The sequence below is a fragment of the Lytechinus pictus genome, chromosome 16, assembly GCF_037042905.1.
Source record: "Lytechinus pictus isolate F3 Inbred chromosome 16, Lp3.0, whole genome shotgun sequence".
NCBI lineage: Eukaryota > Metazoa > Echinodermata > Echinoidea > Temnopleuroida > Toxopneustidae > Lytechinus > Lytechinus pictus.
In genome coordinates this window covers 1,406,739-1,422,552 of record NC_087260.1, presented here as the reverse complement: position 1 = coordinate 1,422,552, position 15,814 = coordinate 1,406,739, and the positions used below count along the sequence as shown (strand labels likewise).

The 15,814-nt window shown below is 36.5% G+C and overlaps 1 protein-coding gene across 1 annotated transcript; it reads left to right on the top strand.

The window, feature by feature from the left end:
- The first annotated feature begins 288 nt into the window (after nucleotides 1–288).
- LOC135156932 (cohesin subunit SA-1-like) lies at nucleotides 289–15,431 on the top strand. Its single transcript, XM_064110888.1, has 5 exons — nucleotides 289–455; nucleotides 2,072–2,265; nucleotides 2,649–2,766; nucleotides 7,852–7,954; nucleotides 12,634–15,431. The coding sequence occupies exons 1-5, from the start codon at nucleotides 304–306 to the stop codon at nucleotides 12,658–12,660; spliced, it is 594 nt and encodes a 197-aa protein (XP_063966958.1). The 5' UTR covers nucleotides 289–303; the 3' UTR covers nucleotides 12,661–15,431.
- Nucleotides 15,432–15,814: the final 383 nt, after the last annotated feature.

The window sequence follows — 15,814 nt, the reverse complement described above, 5'->3', positions numbered from 1 at the left end:
TTTCCGTATAACGGTAATCTTTTTTTATACTTTGAAATCTTTATTAACTTTGTTTCTTGGTATCTCAAATATGCATGTAAAGGTGAGAAGGATTTAGAAAGAGAGTGTGGTGATTTTTTTTGTGTGTGATAAGTTCAAAGTTGGGGGTGCGTTTTATATTCCGTTACAGTATTTTCTTTTTGTACACTATTTGAAACATCACTAGCTTGATCATCCACTTTTGTTGTAACATTTAACCTGGACCTAAAAAATTATTTTCTGTTACAGTGATTTCATTTATTCTATGATGAATGTTCAGCCCTCATGTTGTCTGTTTCAATCAGGGAAGGTATCCAGTTCAGTTTGACCCCTTTGGAAGACCCAACCAACGAGTATGCACCTCCTCCGAACGTTGGATACCTAGAGATATTAACAGAGTTCAGCAGTAAGCTGATGAGGCAAGATAAACGTACTGTGTAAGTCAGCCTTTCTTCATATCATGTATTAACCCCTAAAAGAGCCAGGTTATTTGGACCCATCTCACAGCCCGGGGGGGGGGGGGGGGGGGGGGGCCTTCGATCTTAAGAGTGCCGTGAACATTTGCACAGTGGTAGTGTGCGATACAATCTACAAGGCTGTATGGTTAATTTTTTTATAATAAGATTTTTCATTTAATGAATCAATTATGCTAATTTATTCATGAAATAAAACATTTTCTCTAATCAACTATCATACTGCCTCAAAACTGCTAATTTTTATTCACAGACTCTTTGTAGGATCCCAATCAAATGTACTTTAAAAAAATTTGGTATCGCCATTTTTTTCTTATGTATTTTATTGTTTTTTTTAATTTCTTCTGTATTTCTTTGTTTTTCGACGTCTGTTTTTTATTGTTTGTTTTATAGAAATTGTTGCAGACTTTATTCTGATCATAAACAAGACAAAATTGATAAAGTTAAAACAGTAAAAGTAGAAATAATGATACATTTATGAATTTTGGCTAAATACACAATTTGCATTGGATTTGTACATGAATTCACGTTTTTGAGCAGTGTTGGGTCCGACATGCAATTACATAATGTTGCATAATTTCATACCCGCGTACCTGGGCACCACAAATTTGGTCTCAAAAGTTGCGCGAGATTTGAAAGTAAAAAGTAAGCGAGCGGCGCGATTGAAAAATTTTGCGCGGTGTACTTTATCGTGAAAAATGTAGAGGGGGGGCGGAATCCGCCCCCGGGCCTTTTAGGGTTAAAGCCAAGTGTACAAAATGTGATGCAATTGCATTAAGATCAAATTGAAACAATGTTGCCAATCGCATTGCATGTCTGTGCACATATTACAACAGCTTGGCAGTGCGCTGCATCTCATGGCGCCTCTTCGTTTGTGCGTATGTTGTCTTCGCTTCAGCAGCACAGCAAATTGGCCATGATGTCATCGTCTAGGACAAATCTGATTGGCTGAAATTGGCAAAATCACAGAAAGATTTGACATCTAAAATTTTTGGTCTGCGATCCTACCGCACCGCAACAAAGCGGGTAGGAGTTGCAGCTCGCTGTAGTTTGACGCATACACTGTGATTTTCTTGCAATTGGAATTTGATGCGTCAGGGCTTAATAATAATGATTATAATAGCGCTATTATAATATAGCGCTCTATACTTTGTGTTTCTAAGTGCTTTATTGTAATTAAGATTACCCTGGGTCATTGGATCCATCACTGTTCCGTTTTCTCATCAATGTTGAAAATGTTGTTCTCTTTGATATAAAAACGGTATCTTTCATTGGAAAACCTTGGTCTCTTTCATATGAAAACATCATCTTTGATGATCATAGATTGCAATACTTGGACAAGAACTTAAAGCAGGGCATGACTGAACAGGAAGGGGAGGAATGTACTCCTCTCAGGATCTATAGACATTCCTTGCTTCAAGGTGACCTGATAGAAAGACCACCAGAAATGTGATAACAGAACAACACTTAAACATCAATTCAGAAAATATTGTTATTTTTTATGTGAAAATGCTCTTTTTTATGTACAAACCTTTTTCTTTTTCATATGAAAACATTGCCTTTGACAATATCTTTCATAGATTGCAATACTTGGACAAGAACTTGAAGGAGGGCATGACTGAACAGGAAGGAGAGGAATGGGCTCCTCTCAGGATCTACAGACATTCATTGCTCCAGGGAGACCTCATTGAAAGGCCTCCAGAGATTCCAAGGGTACAGAAGATGGGCAAGAAACAAGCCAAGGGAATGAAGAGGAAGATGGGCTTGCATGGAGGTAAGGGGGCTATTAGCTTAGTGGTTGATCATAGGGCTGATTGAACCTACACAATAATTAATGCAATCAATCATAAAAATCAGCTCCATTATCAATCTCCAAGCCTTATGTTACGAAAGTTTTAGCCAGGGCATGCCGACACATGTAGGATACAAATTGTGAAGTTTAAAAGATATGAATTCCGATTTAACTTAGTTTGGGTATAAACTGAATCTGTAGCAGTTGTTTGTAAGATGCGGCCTGTTTGACAAGAACTTACAGTATAGCCAAATCAAATTCGAACTAAGATTGATTTCAAATTTTGAGGTTTTCTTAATTCATATACTGAAGACAATATGCTGAGAGTATTTTTTAGCTTTGGCCTTCTCATTTTCTTGCTGTAGATGAGAGTTCCAACGACCAATGGTTATCACGAGATGCTCATATGAACGTTACCGGTGCTGCAAAGAGACTACGAGGAGATGAAGAGACATCACTTCAAGGATCCGATAGAGATTTTGAGTGAGTACATATAGTTTTAGTCCTTATAATACATTACATGTATCTATAATACATAATGGTCGATGGGCTGTATTTCTGTACCTATAGATTTGACTTTGACCTGAACTTGTATAAAAAATACCTCTATGTTGGAAGCTGATATTACAGGGGCCCTTTGCAGTAAGAGTTGTGATCATTTGCAACTTAAGAAATCAAACACAACAACATTTTCATTCAATGAAACATGGGTATTAGGGACTTGCACTTGATTTCTTGAGTTGCGTTTAAATGCAACTCTTTCAGCAACAAGCTACTTATGAAGCAATTGTACTGGCGAATCCAGGGCACATCCGCCCCCCCCCCCCCCTTTGAGAGGCATAGTCAAAATTTGTAATGTAAATTTGTTGTTCTAACACAAGTGTACCCCCCCCCCCTTGAAAGCGAGGACCTTTTTTCTTTTGCTTGTCAAATTTTCCATGGGAAAATGTGCCCCCTCCTTTTGAAAATCCTGGATCTGCCCCTGCCTAGAACTATTAAACCTTTCATGAATTTCTATTATCCATGTCTTATGATTGGGCTGAAGTTCCTTATACCTTTACAGCATCTGTTTCTGTGTCACACCCTCTTCACTTCTGTGTGATCTTTAATTCTTACCCTCAGTCATCTTTTCCCTCTCATTATGCTGTACATCTGAGCCCCATGTTACAAAGATTTGCGATTGATCCGATCAACTACAACTAAGGAAGGCCAGCAACGTCACCATATAAAATGCATGTTTGTTTAAAAAAAAATTGATATGATATACATTGATTGTTTTCTTAAAGATTCAGTGTGATTCTCTTTGTTTACCAAAGAGCTTGTGCAAACTTCCTGTAGAAAAAATTGTGGTATGGATGGATTTCCATACAGTTGAGTTTGATTGGATCAATCGTAAGTCTTTGTAAGACGGGGCCCTGTATTCTTTCATTTATGTATTTCAATTGAAGGGCACGACCTTGGAAGCGTTTCATCAACATTTTTTTTCAGGTCTGAGAAGCAAAGGTTGTATGGAATCTATTGCAAAAAGCTCTTTCATGAGAAGCCCCCTAAACCTAGAGGAGGATCTACCCAGATTAGCCACAATATTTTGGATGGGCCCACCATCGTGCAAAAACAATGTTGCCCATGAAATATTCTCATATTTTACCCAGCTGGATCTGCCACTGATCTGACCTCCCCCTCCCTTGGTAACAGTGTCATCCAATGTTCAAATCCAAGGATTCAATGCTAGTTATCATCAGATGGCAATGATACAATCATAACTATTATACAGCAGGGTTTAGAACCTGTGTATATTATCCCCGTAACACTGCAGCTAACATTAGATGAGAATGTATAACCCATGATATGCATTGCTTTCACAGGATGGAAAGCACAGACCCAAGCTCACAAGCCTCCTTGGCCTCTTGGCTTAATAGCCAGAGGACCAGGACCAGGAAAGCTAGGGCTAGACATAGTTATCAAGGCAGAAATCAAGCAAGCAAGGCTAAGACTAGGGACAGGTACAGGGTTAGATTTAAGTCCAGGAACAGATATAGGATTGGATCTAGTCCACAAATGTGGGGTTTTATTATGAATATTTTCCCCTCGGAATTTCAACAAAAAACAATTTACATAAGAACATACAAAGAGAAAAGGAGCTAGGATGTTTACACTGCAAGACCATGTTGAATAGGAAAAGAAAAAGTACATTTTTTTACTATAGCTCTTGTCGTCAACTGTTCAACAGGATTTTTTATGGGACCACATTAATTCGAAACTATTGGTCATGGGGCCCTTCATCAGAGTCTTTAGTCATCTACTGTTATGCGCCTAGGAATAGAATATTTCTAGATAGATGGCGCTATATAAATGCCTATTATTATTATGATTTTTAAAGTGTCTTTATTGTCTCACCTGCATAGCAGAGTGAGACTATAGGCGCCACTTTTCCGGAGGCGGCGGCGTCAACATCAAATCTTAACCGAAGGTGAAGTTTTTGAAATGACAGCATAACTTAAAAAGTATATAGACCTAGTTCATGAAACCTGGACGTAAGGTTAATCAATTATTACTAAACATCAGGTCACATGACCAAGGTCAAAGGTCATTTAGGGTCAATGAACTTGTTGGGGAGTCAAAATCGAAACCATAACCCAAGTTTTTGAAATGTCATCATAACTTAAGGCCACCGCACACCTTACTTGTCTACGACTGGCTTGCGACTGAGTGAGGGGAGATGTGACGTCACAGCTCTTGTCAGCTTGAGAGTCGCATACCGGTCAGAGACAAGTCGTAAGGATTTGACATGTCGAATGCTTCTGACTGAATTGCAAGCTCAATCCAACTTCCAGCCAATCAGACAGCAGAGTTGCATGACGCGTATATGAAATACAACGCGCATATGCTGTAGTAATCGCCATTTTCTTAGTTGATATGGCAAGAAGCAAAAAGCGCATGCGCGAGTCGCAGACAGCATGGTAGTCGAATCGCAAGGTGTGCGGTGTCAGGTTTATGACTACCTTGCGATTCATCTCAGTCGCAAGCCAGTCGTAGACCAGTCGGGTTGTAAGGTGTGCGATGGCCTTTAGAAAGTATATCATGGACCTGGGACCCGTTTTATAAAGTTGTTCGTAAGTTATGAATGACTTTACGCATGACTGGTGACCGTTTCTTGAGTTTAATAATCCCTATGTAGCTGACTTAGCACCTAAAAACATGTTTCAGTCGTGCGTAAAGTTGTGCGTAACTTTACGAACAGCTTTATGAAACACCACCCTGGTTCATGAAACTTGGACATAAGGGTAATCAAATATTACTGAACATCCTGTGCGAGTTTCAGGTCACAGGATCAAGGTCAAAGGTCATTTAGGGTCAATGAACTTTAGTCAAGTTGGGGGTATTTTTTTAATTACCATGATAACTTTGAAAGGTTATGGAACTGATTCATAAAATTTTGACATAAAAGTAATCAAGTATTACTGAACATCCTGTGTGAGTTTCAGGGCACATGACCAAGGTCAAAGGTCATTTGAGGTCAATGAACTTTGACCATTGTGGGGGCATTTGTTGAATCACCATCATAACTCTGAAATTGTATTGGTCTAGTTCATAAAACTTGGACATAAGAGTAATCAAGTATCTCTGAACATCCTGTGCAAGTTTCAGGTCACATGACCAAGGTCAAAGGTCATTAAGGTCAATGAACTTTGGCCATGTTGGAGATGATCATTAAATTGCTGCCATAACTTTCAAAGTTTATGGATATAGGTTATGACTTGTGAACATAGGGGTAATCAAGTATCACTGACAAATTTTAGGTCACATGATCAATGTCAAATGTCATTTAGGGTCAATGAATGTAGTATTGTATCATTATATGAATGGTGTTTTTTTTTTTGAACAATTATTTTACAGTAGTATTCAAAGTCAGCACTGCTGCTATCTCAAATCATGTAATTCAGATGAGACTGCCAGACCCCCCCCCCCCGGCCCGGGGGGGGGGGGGGGCTTTGGGCCTCAGAGGCCCCCCCCCCCCTCAACGATTTGGCAATATTTTTCGCCGCGCTGATTTTTTTTACCGCGCCGCTCTCCCAATATACCCCAGCCTAGATAGGGTTAAATTTAGGACAAATAAAAAACTGAAACTAATGGCCATGGGAGTCTGAGGGCCCTATACCAAGGAATTAAGGGACTTTAGTCAACTGTTCAATGGAAATTTTAAGGATTCTAATGCATGTAAGTCAAGGACCACAACTATTGTTTATGGGATTCTGGGTCCCTTCATCAAGGAATCTGGGAATTTTGTCATCAACTGTTTAAAAGTTTTTTTTAGGATTGTTTTTTCAAGTCTAGGACAACAAAAATTTGAAATAATTTGTCAGAGGAGTCAGGGATGACTTTTGTCAAGGATATTTAAAATGATTACATGTTTTCAAATTTGAAAGTATAAGCTCTTCTTTTTTTTCTTTTTGCCTTGAATTTTTTATTCAGAAAAATAAAATCATTCCTGAGAAAGTGCTAAATATCCTCAAATTAGGAATTCAATTATTCAGAGAGTATCAATAGATATGGAAAAAAAGGTATAATGCAGGCAAAAAAATTAATTTTTAATTTTCGGGGGGCTACTTTTCACAACTTACTGCCTAAATCTACAATATTGGATAAGCTTTAATATTGCAATGAATGGGGTTTTTCCAGGTCTTTTTTTAGCTTCCTTAGCTCTTCTGAGAATTTTAGAGGCAAAATTGCCCCATCCCTCGTGTAATCATTTTCCCTGGTGTAATTGTTATCTCACTTTCGTAAAATAGGGGTGTAAAAGAGATATCCCAATATAAATCATGTTATTGAATCTTTATCAAACCAAGAAAAACTTTGATGTGAATTACATTTATTTTCTGAGGGATATTTTGGTGTTTTTTTACATTGGGGCATCAGCGATTGCTGATTTTTTTATTTTTTTTTGCTATTTCTCTTATTTGAAGGGCTACTTTTTGCAATAAACCAATTATATGTTAAATGCAACCTACAAGGAGAGGGTGTGAAACCATGGACTTTGCAGATTTGATGTATGATTGCATTTATTATTGGGCCCTTCTCAATGTATATGATGATTGATTTTCTTAATGTTCTCGAATATCGCTTGTGGCAGATTTTAGGGTTAATCTAGTAAAGATAATCAAATGATATAATTATTTGTAAAATTTATATAGCACAAAGTGTTTCTAAGAGTTGCATGCTATTAGCCCGGCTTCAGCATGGCTTACTCTCATCGGGTGCTCAAGCATTCAAGGAATTCCTTCCTAGTGAGTACCCATTTACTACACCTGGGTGAAGAGTGGTAAACGTACATAAACTCCTTGCAAAATGATGGGAGTACTGCTTTGTAATTCGAACCCCCGGATCTTGTGGTTCAATGTCTGGAGACTTATCCACTGAGACACAAAATCTCCAAGATAGACGCCAAAAGCATTCCGTTTTGGGAATTCTAGGGGCAATTCAGGCTATGATGAAGGCAAAATCACCCGTCACCTTATGTATTTCTTAAGCTGGATCAGACTCTAATCCTGAATTATTTCTTTAAACCAGGCACCCTATGCACCAAGAGGTCGATGAAGAGGATGAGGAGGAGGAGGATGAGGAGGAGGAAGATGAGGATGACTTCCATGAAGGACAGGCCATGCAGGTTTTGGTGAGTGTCTGTGTATGTACATGTACTGTCAGACCCTCCTGTCTCAATAAGTAGAATGATCAAAATGAATTTTGGTAAAGTCCTTATGTCTGCCAACTTTAATTCTCTTATGCTATTTGATAAATCTGTTCATATTAATCACACATGACTCTATAAATAATTGGTATATGAAGTGCCAAAGTGGAACAAACAAATATCTAGCATCTTTAGCTCATCCGTCACATGATCATGGTCAAAGGTCATGTTGGGTTAATGGACATAGTATTTCTTTATCATATGAGTGTTTTTTTTTTTGTGAATAATTATTCAGTAGCTGTTTTCAATGTCAGCACTGCTGCTACAATACATGTATATTGAATCGCGTAATGCAGGCAAGACTGCCAGAGGCGCTCCACTTGTTTTTAAATTTGATAGACATTTCAATTTAAAAAAAAAAACTATGACTGTCCACAAATGTTATCTTGATTTGTATTATCAATCATTGTCTTTCTTTATAAAAAAGTTGATGACCACTCCCCCCCCCTTCCAAAAAAATATCATACCAAAAAAAAAGATAAAATAAGTTAAAGAATAAAATAATTCATTTATTACAAATTATAGAATATTTAACTTCAATACTCTTGCACATTTTTTGTATTTGCTAACTTGATTAGTTTAATCCTTGTGTTTTATTTCATGTTTAAAATATATGTACATGTGTAATCTTTATCTGGCTTTGTTATTATCACCATGACTCTTACTCCCCCCCCCCCCCCAGTCATCAAGGTACCGTTCTACCCCTAAAGAATTCCCAGCCCATGTACACAGGCACAAGCCTCTTGCGTTTGAAAGCAGTGGGCGCGCTACCAAGGGCGCTCTGAAGGAATCCTTCAAAGGCACCTTCATGGGTGCAGCTCCTACAGGTTGTTTCAGGAGGTCCAGGAGGAGTAGGAGAGTGATTCTTCCAAGCTATGATGAGGATCAGATGATGGCTGACCTGGTGGAGGACTATGATTCCTCAGAGGACTTCATCTAGGCAGTTTGCTTGTTCAGGTTGTTGGCTGTTGTGTTTAATTCTTGTTGCCAAACATGTTCAGTTCCAGTCCTCAAAAGACTTCACCAAGGCAGTTTGTCCTGCTTCAGGTTGTTGGCTGTTGTGTTTATTTCCTGTTGCCAAACATGTTCAATTCAATTCATGTTTAGTTCCAGAATACTTCATCAAGGCAGTAAGGTTGTTGGCTGTTTTTTTTCTTGTTGCCAAACATGTTCAATTTGAAACAATTAATGTTCAGTTCCAGTTTGTTGGAAGTCCCCAGAAGACTTCCTCTAGGCAGTTTGTCCCACATCAAGTTGTTTCCTGTTGTGTTTATTTCCTGTTGCCAAACATGTTCAGGGTTTCAGCTTGTTGGATTGGAAGCATGGTTGGCTGTTTTCCCAGCCAGTTCAAGTTCAGGATTTTTTAAACAAAACTTATTCAGTTCTGTAGTACTAACCCATCCCGTTTAAAGCCTGTCTGTTCTTTTCAGTTTTAAATTTGATGTTTTTTATTCATAATAATAATAATAATAATATAGGGTATTTATATTGCGCACATATCCACCTTGTTAGGTGCTCAAGGGCCTCCTATATTACCCGGCTAAGCTAGGCGTTCACAGCGCACACAGCTTCTTGAGGAATAACTTCCTACCGGTACCCATTTACCTCACCTGGGTTGAGTGCAGCACATTGTGGATCAGTTTCTTGCTGAAGGAAATTACGCCATGGCTGGGATTCAAACCCACGACCCTCTGTTTCAAAGTCCGAAGACTAATCCACTGGGCCACAACGCTCCACAAAAAGAAGCTGCTGAAAACTGCTTATCTAAAAAAAGAGCCAATGGAGTAAATTAGAGAGTCAAAAGGGGCCTAAGCTTTCGATCCTAGCAGAATCTTCGTCGGAGGCAAAATGACAAACATATAAAGTGGAACAACCATAATATAGACCACAGACATTAAACAGCAACATTAGAAACAGGGAGACAAAAGGGGCATTAGTGAGAAGAGATGACCAATCAGGTTAATGAAGGGGATGAAAGAAAAGGAGAAGGCAGACACAAAGGGAAGTCCCTGGTGTAAGTAAGGCCAAAGAAAGACATCAAGCCAAGAGGGATTAAGATTTAGTATTAAGTATTCATTTTTACCCTCTTTTTCATTTAATTGAAAACATGTTCACCTAGATCATACCTACCAACATCTAGAAATTGAAAATCCTACTCTGATCTTAATCCCTCTTGGCTTGATGTCTTTCTTTGGCCTTACTTACACCAGGGACTACCCTTTGTGTCTGCCTTCTCCTTTTCTTTCATCCCCTTCATTAACCTGATTGGTCATCTCTTCTCACTAATGCCCCTTTTGTCTCCCTGTTTCTAGTGTTGCTGTTTAATGTCTGTGGTCTATATTATGGTTGTTCCACTTTATATGTTTGTCATTTTGCCTCCGACGAAGATTCTGCTAGGATCGAAAGCTTAGGCCCCTTTTGACTCTCTAGTTTTTTATTTATGCGTATTCAGTCTTTGCCGTTTGTTTGTCTTTTCCTCGTCTTTCTTTTTTTTCCCCTTCTCATTTGTATTTTGTTTGTCTCACAATAATTGAATTCTTGGGTTTCTTTTCCATATTTTTGTGTTTTATACATTTTGCATGAACACAATTTGTATGTTTATTTGTGGTTCTCTAAAAATCAAGTACCCGGTATTCATTTTTACCCTCTTTTTCATTTAATTGAAAACATGTTCACCTAGATCATACCTACCAACATCTAGAAATTGAAAATCTTACTCTGATCGCGCGATTCCCAATTTTTTCCGGGAAGGTCAACATTGTGCAGAGAAGATAACCAAAATTAATAAACAGCAGCGAACGAGCAAAAATTTTGTCCTTTTCAAGACAAATGTCTAATTTTGTAATGGATTCAGACATAAAACAAAATCTTGATTTCATTCTTTACTTTTATTTTCTACTAGTTGTCACTAGAAAGCAGTATAGAAGCACAGAAAGCAGCAATGTTTGTGCAATTGTAATTTTTTTTTTTTTTCCATTTATCTATTGACATGTAAAAAAATATACATTTTTGAAAATAGAGATGAATTAATATTGACAAAAATAGTCACAACACTTAAGATGCATTGTGAAACTTACTAATGAAAATTTGTATTCTTTTTGTTTGAAATAGACATGAAATGAAATACTCCAAAAATTTGTTTTGCCCTATTGATCGTTGGCCCGGCAGCTGCTAAATGTGAATTTTCCCCCTCCAATATCAAAATTGTATTTTACGTTTTAGCCCACTTTTTAATCGTAAAAATCGTAACAAAAGCCCCAAAATGCGATTTTATAGTATGGGTTGGTAGGTATGAGATACCCAAATTTTTTATTCTAAAGGGGAAGTTCACCCCAATGTCATTTTTTTAATTGAGAAAAAAAATTATGAATGTGTGGCAAAAGATCAGTCAAAGAATAACAGAGTTGATCAATTTCTAAAGTGAGCAGCTTTCCCCATGTCATATAGAATTAATTCCATAACATTCAAATAAAGTTGAATGGTTTTTCAAGTACATTCATCATCAGGCACATCATCATTTACTAGTACTCAATTCAATTTTCAATTCAATCATGGTTTATTTCATATAAAAACAATACATGTTACACAGCCAAAAGGCATGTTTATGATAAAATTTTCACAAGTCATACATGGGTAAAAGCAACAATTACAATTTAAACAGGTACATGTAAGGATTTGTTATGTTTATACATGTAGATAAATAATTTTTGAAGAGCAAGTGTGATAAAAATTCATTAAATATAATGAAATAGAATTTTAAAAATACAATGGTGGTGGTGGTTATTTTTTACCTGATTTCTAAGAAAGCATGAATGCTTGTAAGCAAGCAACCAGAGGACCGACGGCTTAAGGTCCTCTCCGAAGGACCTGGTACTGAGGATTAATGCCTTACCAAAGGGCACTAGCGCACCAAGTGGGAATCGAACCCGGGTCACCGGAATACGAATCCCCCGCTCTACCGACTGAGCTATCGCGCCTCCAATGTTATAAAGTGATGAATAGTAAACAATTAAAAATTCAAATAGTAATTGGATTAAAATTGACACGAAACAATGACAAAAATTTGAGTTGATTACACGGCTATGAAAGTAAAACTATTCAGAATTTAGTGAATCAATGAAATATGGTATTGCACTATTTTAAAAAAGATCTGTTGTGCATTTTATCTGAGCAAAGTTTGGAACACTTCTTAATGATATTGAGACATTATTACTGGTAGCCAGTTATTACAGTGAGAGTTTTTTAAAGACATTTAGCAAACTCCACACACAGATTTTTTTTGTCTTCATTCTAATCCACATTTTGTTAGTGCATTTTCATAGTCTATATAATTTTAACCAAGAATTATTATGCAAACTTGCTTTAATGAAAAAAAAATTGAAAAATTCATTAAAAATTTGGAATTCATGTCATAAATCATATGGAGCCGCTGCTTACTCTATGACATCACAATTTCTTAGATGGATTTTCGTCAAACCTTCATCCAAAACTTTAACTAATTTTTCCGCTGTTATTAGAACCAAATTATGAAAGGTGAACTTTCAGTATTTTCATGAGAGCAACGAAGCACCTTACGATATTTTTTTTTTTTTCCATGGTAACAGGAGGACATGCAGATGGGAACATTCTAAGGATCTGAGTCATTTGGAACTCTATCGGCATCTCTCTATCCTGTCAATGCCCAGCTCACACAGATGGTAGAAAATTAATTTGCTATTTATTGAAACTGAAGGAAATGATAGTAATGATGGTATTTATCCCATGTTAAAGAATGTCAGATTAAGAAACGGATTTTCATTCATGAGCAGTTGTTTTAAAAGAACAAACTAACATCAAAGTAATACCTCAAATTTATCTGTTCTTCAAAATCAATTCATATTTAAAGAATGTAGATTATTTGCAACTCTAATTATTATTTCTGATTACATTTAAACATTCATAGGCCTGAAGAGTTTGTGTATGTGTGACTTGATCATATGCTTTATTTTTAATTGTTCTACTCCCAATATGTCCAATTGCCAACTTGTCTACTATCATTTGGTCTACCATCAGTTCGTCCACTATCCACATGGTCTACTTGCCATATAACTAGTTGGTCCAATAGCCATTTAGTCCATATACCATTTAGTCTAATTGGCCTAAGTGTTAATTGGGTTAAATTAATGAAAATAAAATGGATATTAGACCAACTGCATATGAGACAAAATGGTCGTAGATTTTGCATACATTCGTAATTCCGAAGGTTTGGATATTCCGAAGGTTCGTTATTCCGAAGGTTCGTATTACCGAAGTTTCGTAATTCCGAAGGTTCGTTAGTCCGAAAACGAAATGAGGTTCGTAATTTTGAAGGTTCGTTAGTCCGAAAACGAAGTGAGGTTCGTAATTCCGATGGTTCGTTAAACCGAAAACGAAATGAGGTTCTTAATTCCAAAGGTTCGTTTGTCCGAAAACGAAATGATTAACGAACGTTATTTCATTTTCGGACTAACGAACCTTCGGAACAACAAACCTTATTTTGTTTTTGGATCAACGAACCTTCCGAACAACGAACCTTATTTCGTTTTCGGATTAACGAACCTTCGGAACATCGAACCTTATTTCGTTTTCGGATAATCGAACCTTCAGAATAACGAACCTTCGGAATAACGTCACAAATGTTCGGATTAACGAAACCTTTTACGTTTTCAGATTAACAAACATCGAGGTATAGGCAATTTACGTGTTTCGGAATTACGAAGTGTAACCGTAGATTTACTGGTGATTAATTAGACCAAGTGATGATTGGACCAAACAGATTTTAGGCGAAATATTGATGGACGGAATGGCATTAGACAAAATGAAGATAGACCATGTGTGGAGTGGACGAGTTGGCAGTAGATGGATTGGCAATTTACCACAAAATATTGCTATAAAATGAAAACCATTCCATTAATGAATGGGTAAGGGGGGTTATTAGATTAACAATGAAAACCTATACTTTGCCTTTGATTCTTTATTCATTTTTCAATTAAAAAAAAATAAGTTTTACATTAAATTAAAGCCCATCTTAAGCTATGGTAAAGGATCAAAATGAATTACACTCTAGTTATCGTCTTACATTCCAATCTTACAAAAGTGTAGTGGTTGTCAAATCTCTTGTTTTTCTTATAAATGTTTAGTTTGAATTTTCTTACTGCCCCCTCTCAGTTATATATTTTTTTCTTTAAAAGGGCTTTAGAGCATTTCCTCTTGTCATTTTCATCTCATTTCATTTTCTTATGAAGTGCTTTATTATCAAGATGACAAAAAAAAATGCTGTTTTGCGATTGACCACCAGATAAACTTGAAATCATCTCAAACTGCAAATTTTATAATCGAAACACCTTACAATATTTAATCCTCAATATCATAAATGTTTTAGGGCATATTGTCTAGTAATGGATTGGATTGGGGACGTGTATTTTTGAGGGAGTCGCCAAAACTTGAATAGGCTTTAATGCTGATTAATTGATGAATGAAATATAAATGTTTCCTGGTTCCAGGATACGTGTATATTATTGATTTTTATTTCGTGTTTGAATTAGATAAACGAACCATGTAAATATTGTATCATACCTTTTTATGATATGTGTTCTCTTAGTAGTTATTGTGTTGTCACATACAAACCATTATGTGAATGAAATTATTATGTCATGAATACAAAATCATGCTGTTCTTGTTTATAGGTTATTAAGTAATATTAGTAGTGATATTGATACACAGTCCTTTTATTGTGCATATTTATCCCTGTCTGCTTCCAAAGGATACTTTTACGCTAGTTTTTAGCATTGTGACCTTACAGCACACTAGCATTTCATACGATCAAAATCCTGCAGGTAGTCACCCGGGTTGAGTGCAGCAAATTGAGGATCAATGAAGGATCCATGGCTGAGATTGGAATCCACAGCCCACTTAACAGCAATACTCCACTGAATTTTGAATGTTGGAAAGGAAAAGAAACTGCTATATTGCATCTCTAGAAAAAGTGGTCGACCCAAAGGCCTCTGATGGTACTAAATGTTGTTGACATATGTATTATGGAATACACAAATTACAGAAATATGTCCTTGTATTTATTGAAACAAGCCATTTATGGTAATGTATATTTAATTGCATGTTGGTGTTTTTGTTAACTGTTATTGAGACTGTGTACAGTATTGTACATATGAATGGGTAAGAATACCAAATCCATGTGTTCTACTACTAAAGTGAGTTTTTAATAGACTTCAAATTTATGTATTAGCATAAGCATGTTGGTTTTTTAAAAGTTTTTGTAAAAAAAAAAATGATGAAGCTGTGTACGTGTACAGTAATTTAGATTGTAATATTGTACGAGTTCAAAAACTTTTGTGGAAAGTTGAATAAAAAAAAAAGTTGAATTATACAGCATTTTATCAGATGATCATATTTTGTCAGCGTCAAAAGACATATGAATTGGATACACTTTGATTAATGTTGCTGAAGATGAAATTGACAATGAAGATGATGATGTTGATGATGATGATGGTGAAGATGATATTGACGATGAAGATGATGATATTGATGATGATGATGCTGAAGACCTGAAGCTGATATTGATGATGATGATGGTGACGATGATATTGATGATGATGATGGTGAAGGTATTGATGATGATGGTGATAATAAAATGACAACAGTGATTATGGTGATGACGATGAAAATGATCGTGGTGATGTGTTGGTGACATACTTTATGTAGAAGTGCACTGCAATTTGAAAAGTCCATATTTGATGAGAAAAACGGAGA

Coding starts and splice junctions, on each gene's coding strand:
- LOC135156932 (XM_064110888.1), top strand. CDS start 304: ATGTTGTCTGTTTCAATCAGGGAAGGTATCCAGTTCAGTTTGACCCCT. Junction 456..2,071: donor AGGCAAGATAAACGTACTGT/GTAAGTCAGCCT, acceptor TATCTTTCATAG/ATTGCAATACTTGGACAAGA. Junction 2,266..2,648: donor GAAGATGGGCTTGCATGGAG/GTAAGGGGGCTA, acceptor TTCTTGCTGTAG/ATGAGAGTTCCAACGACCAA.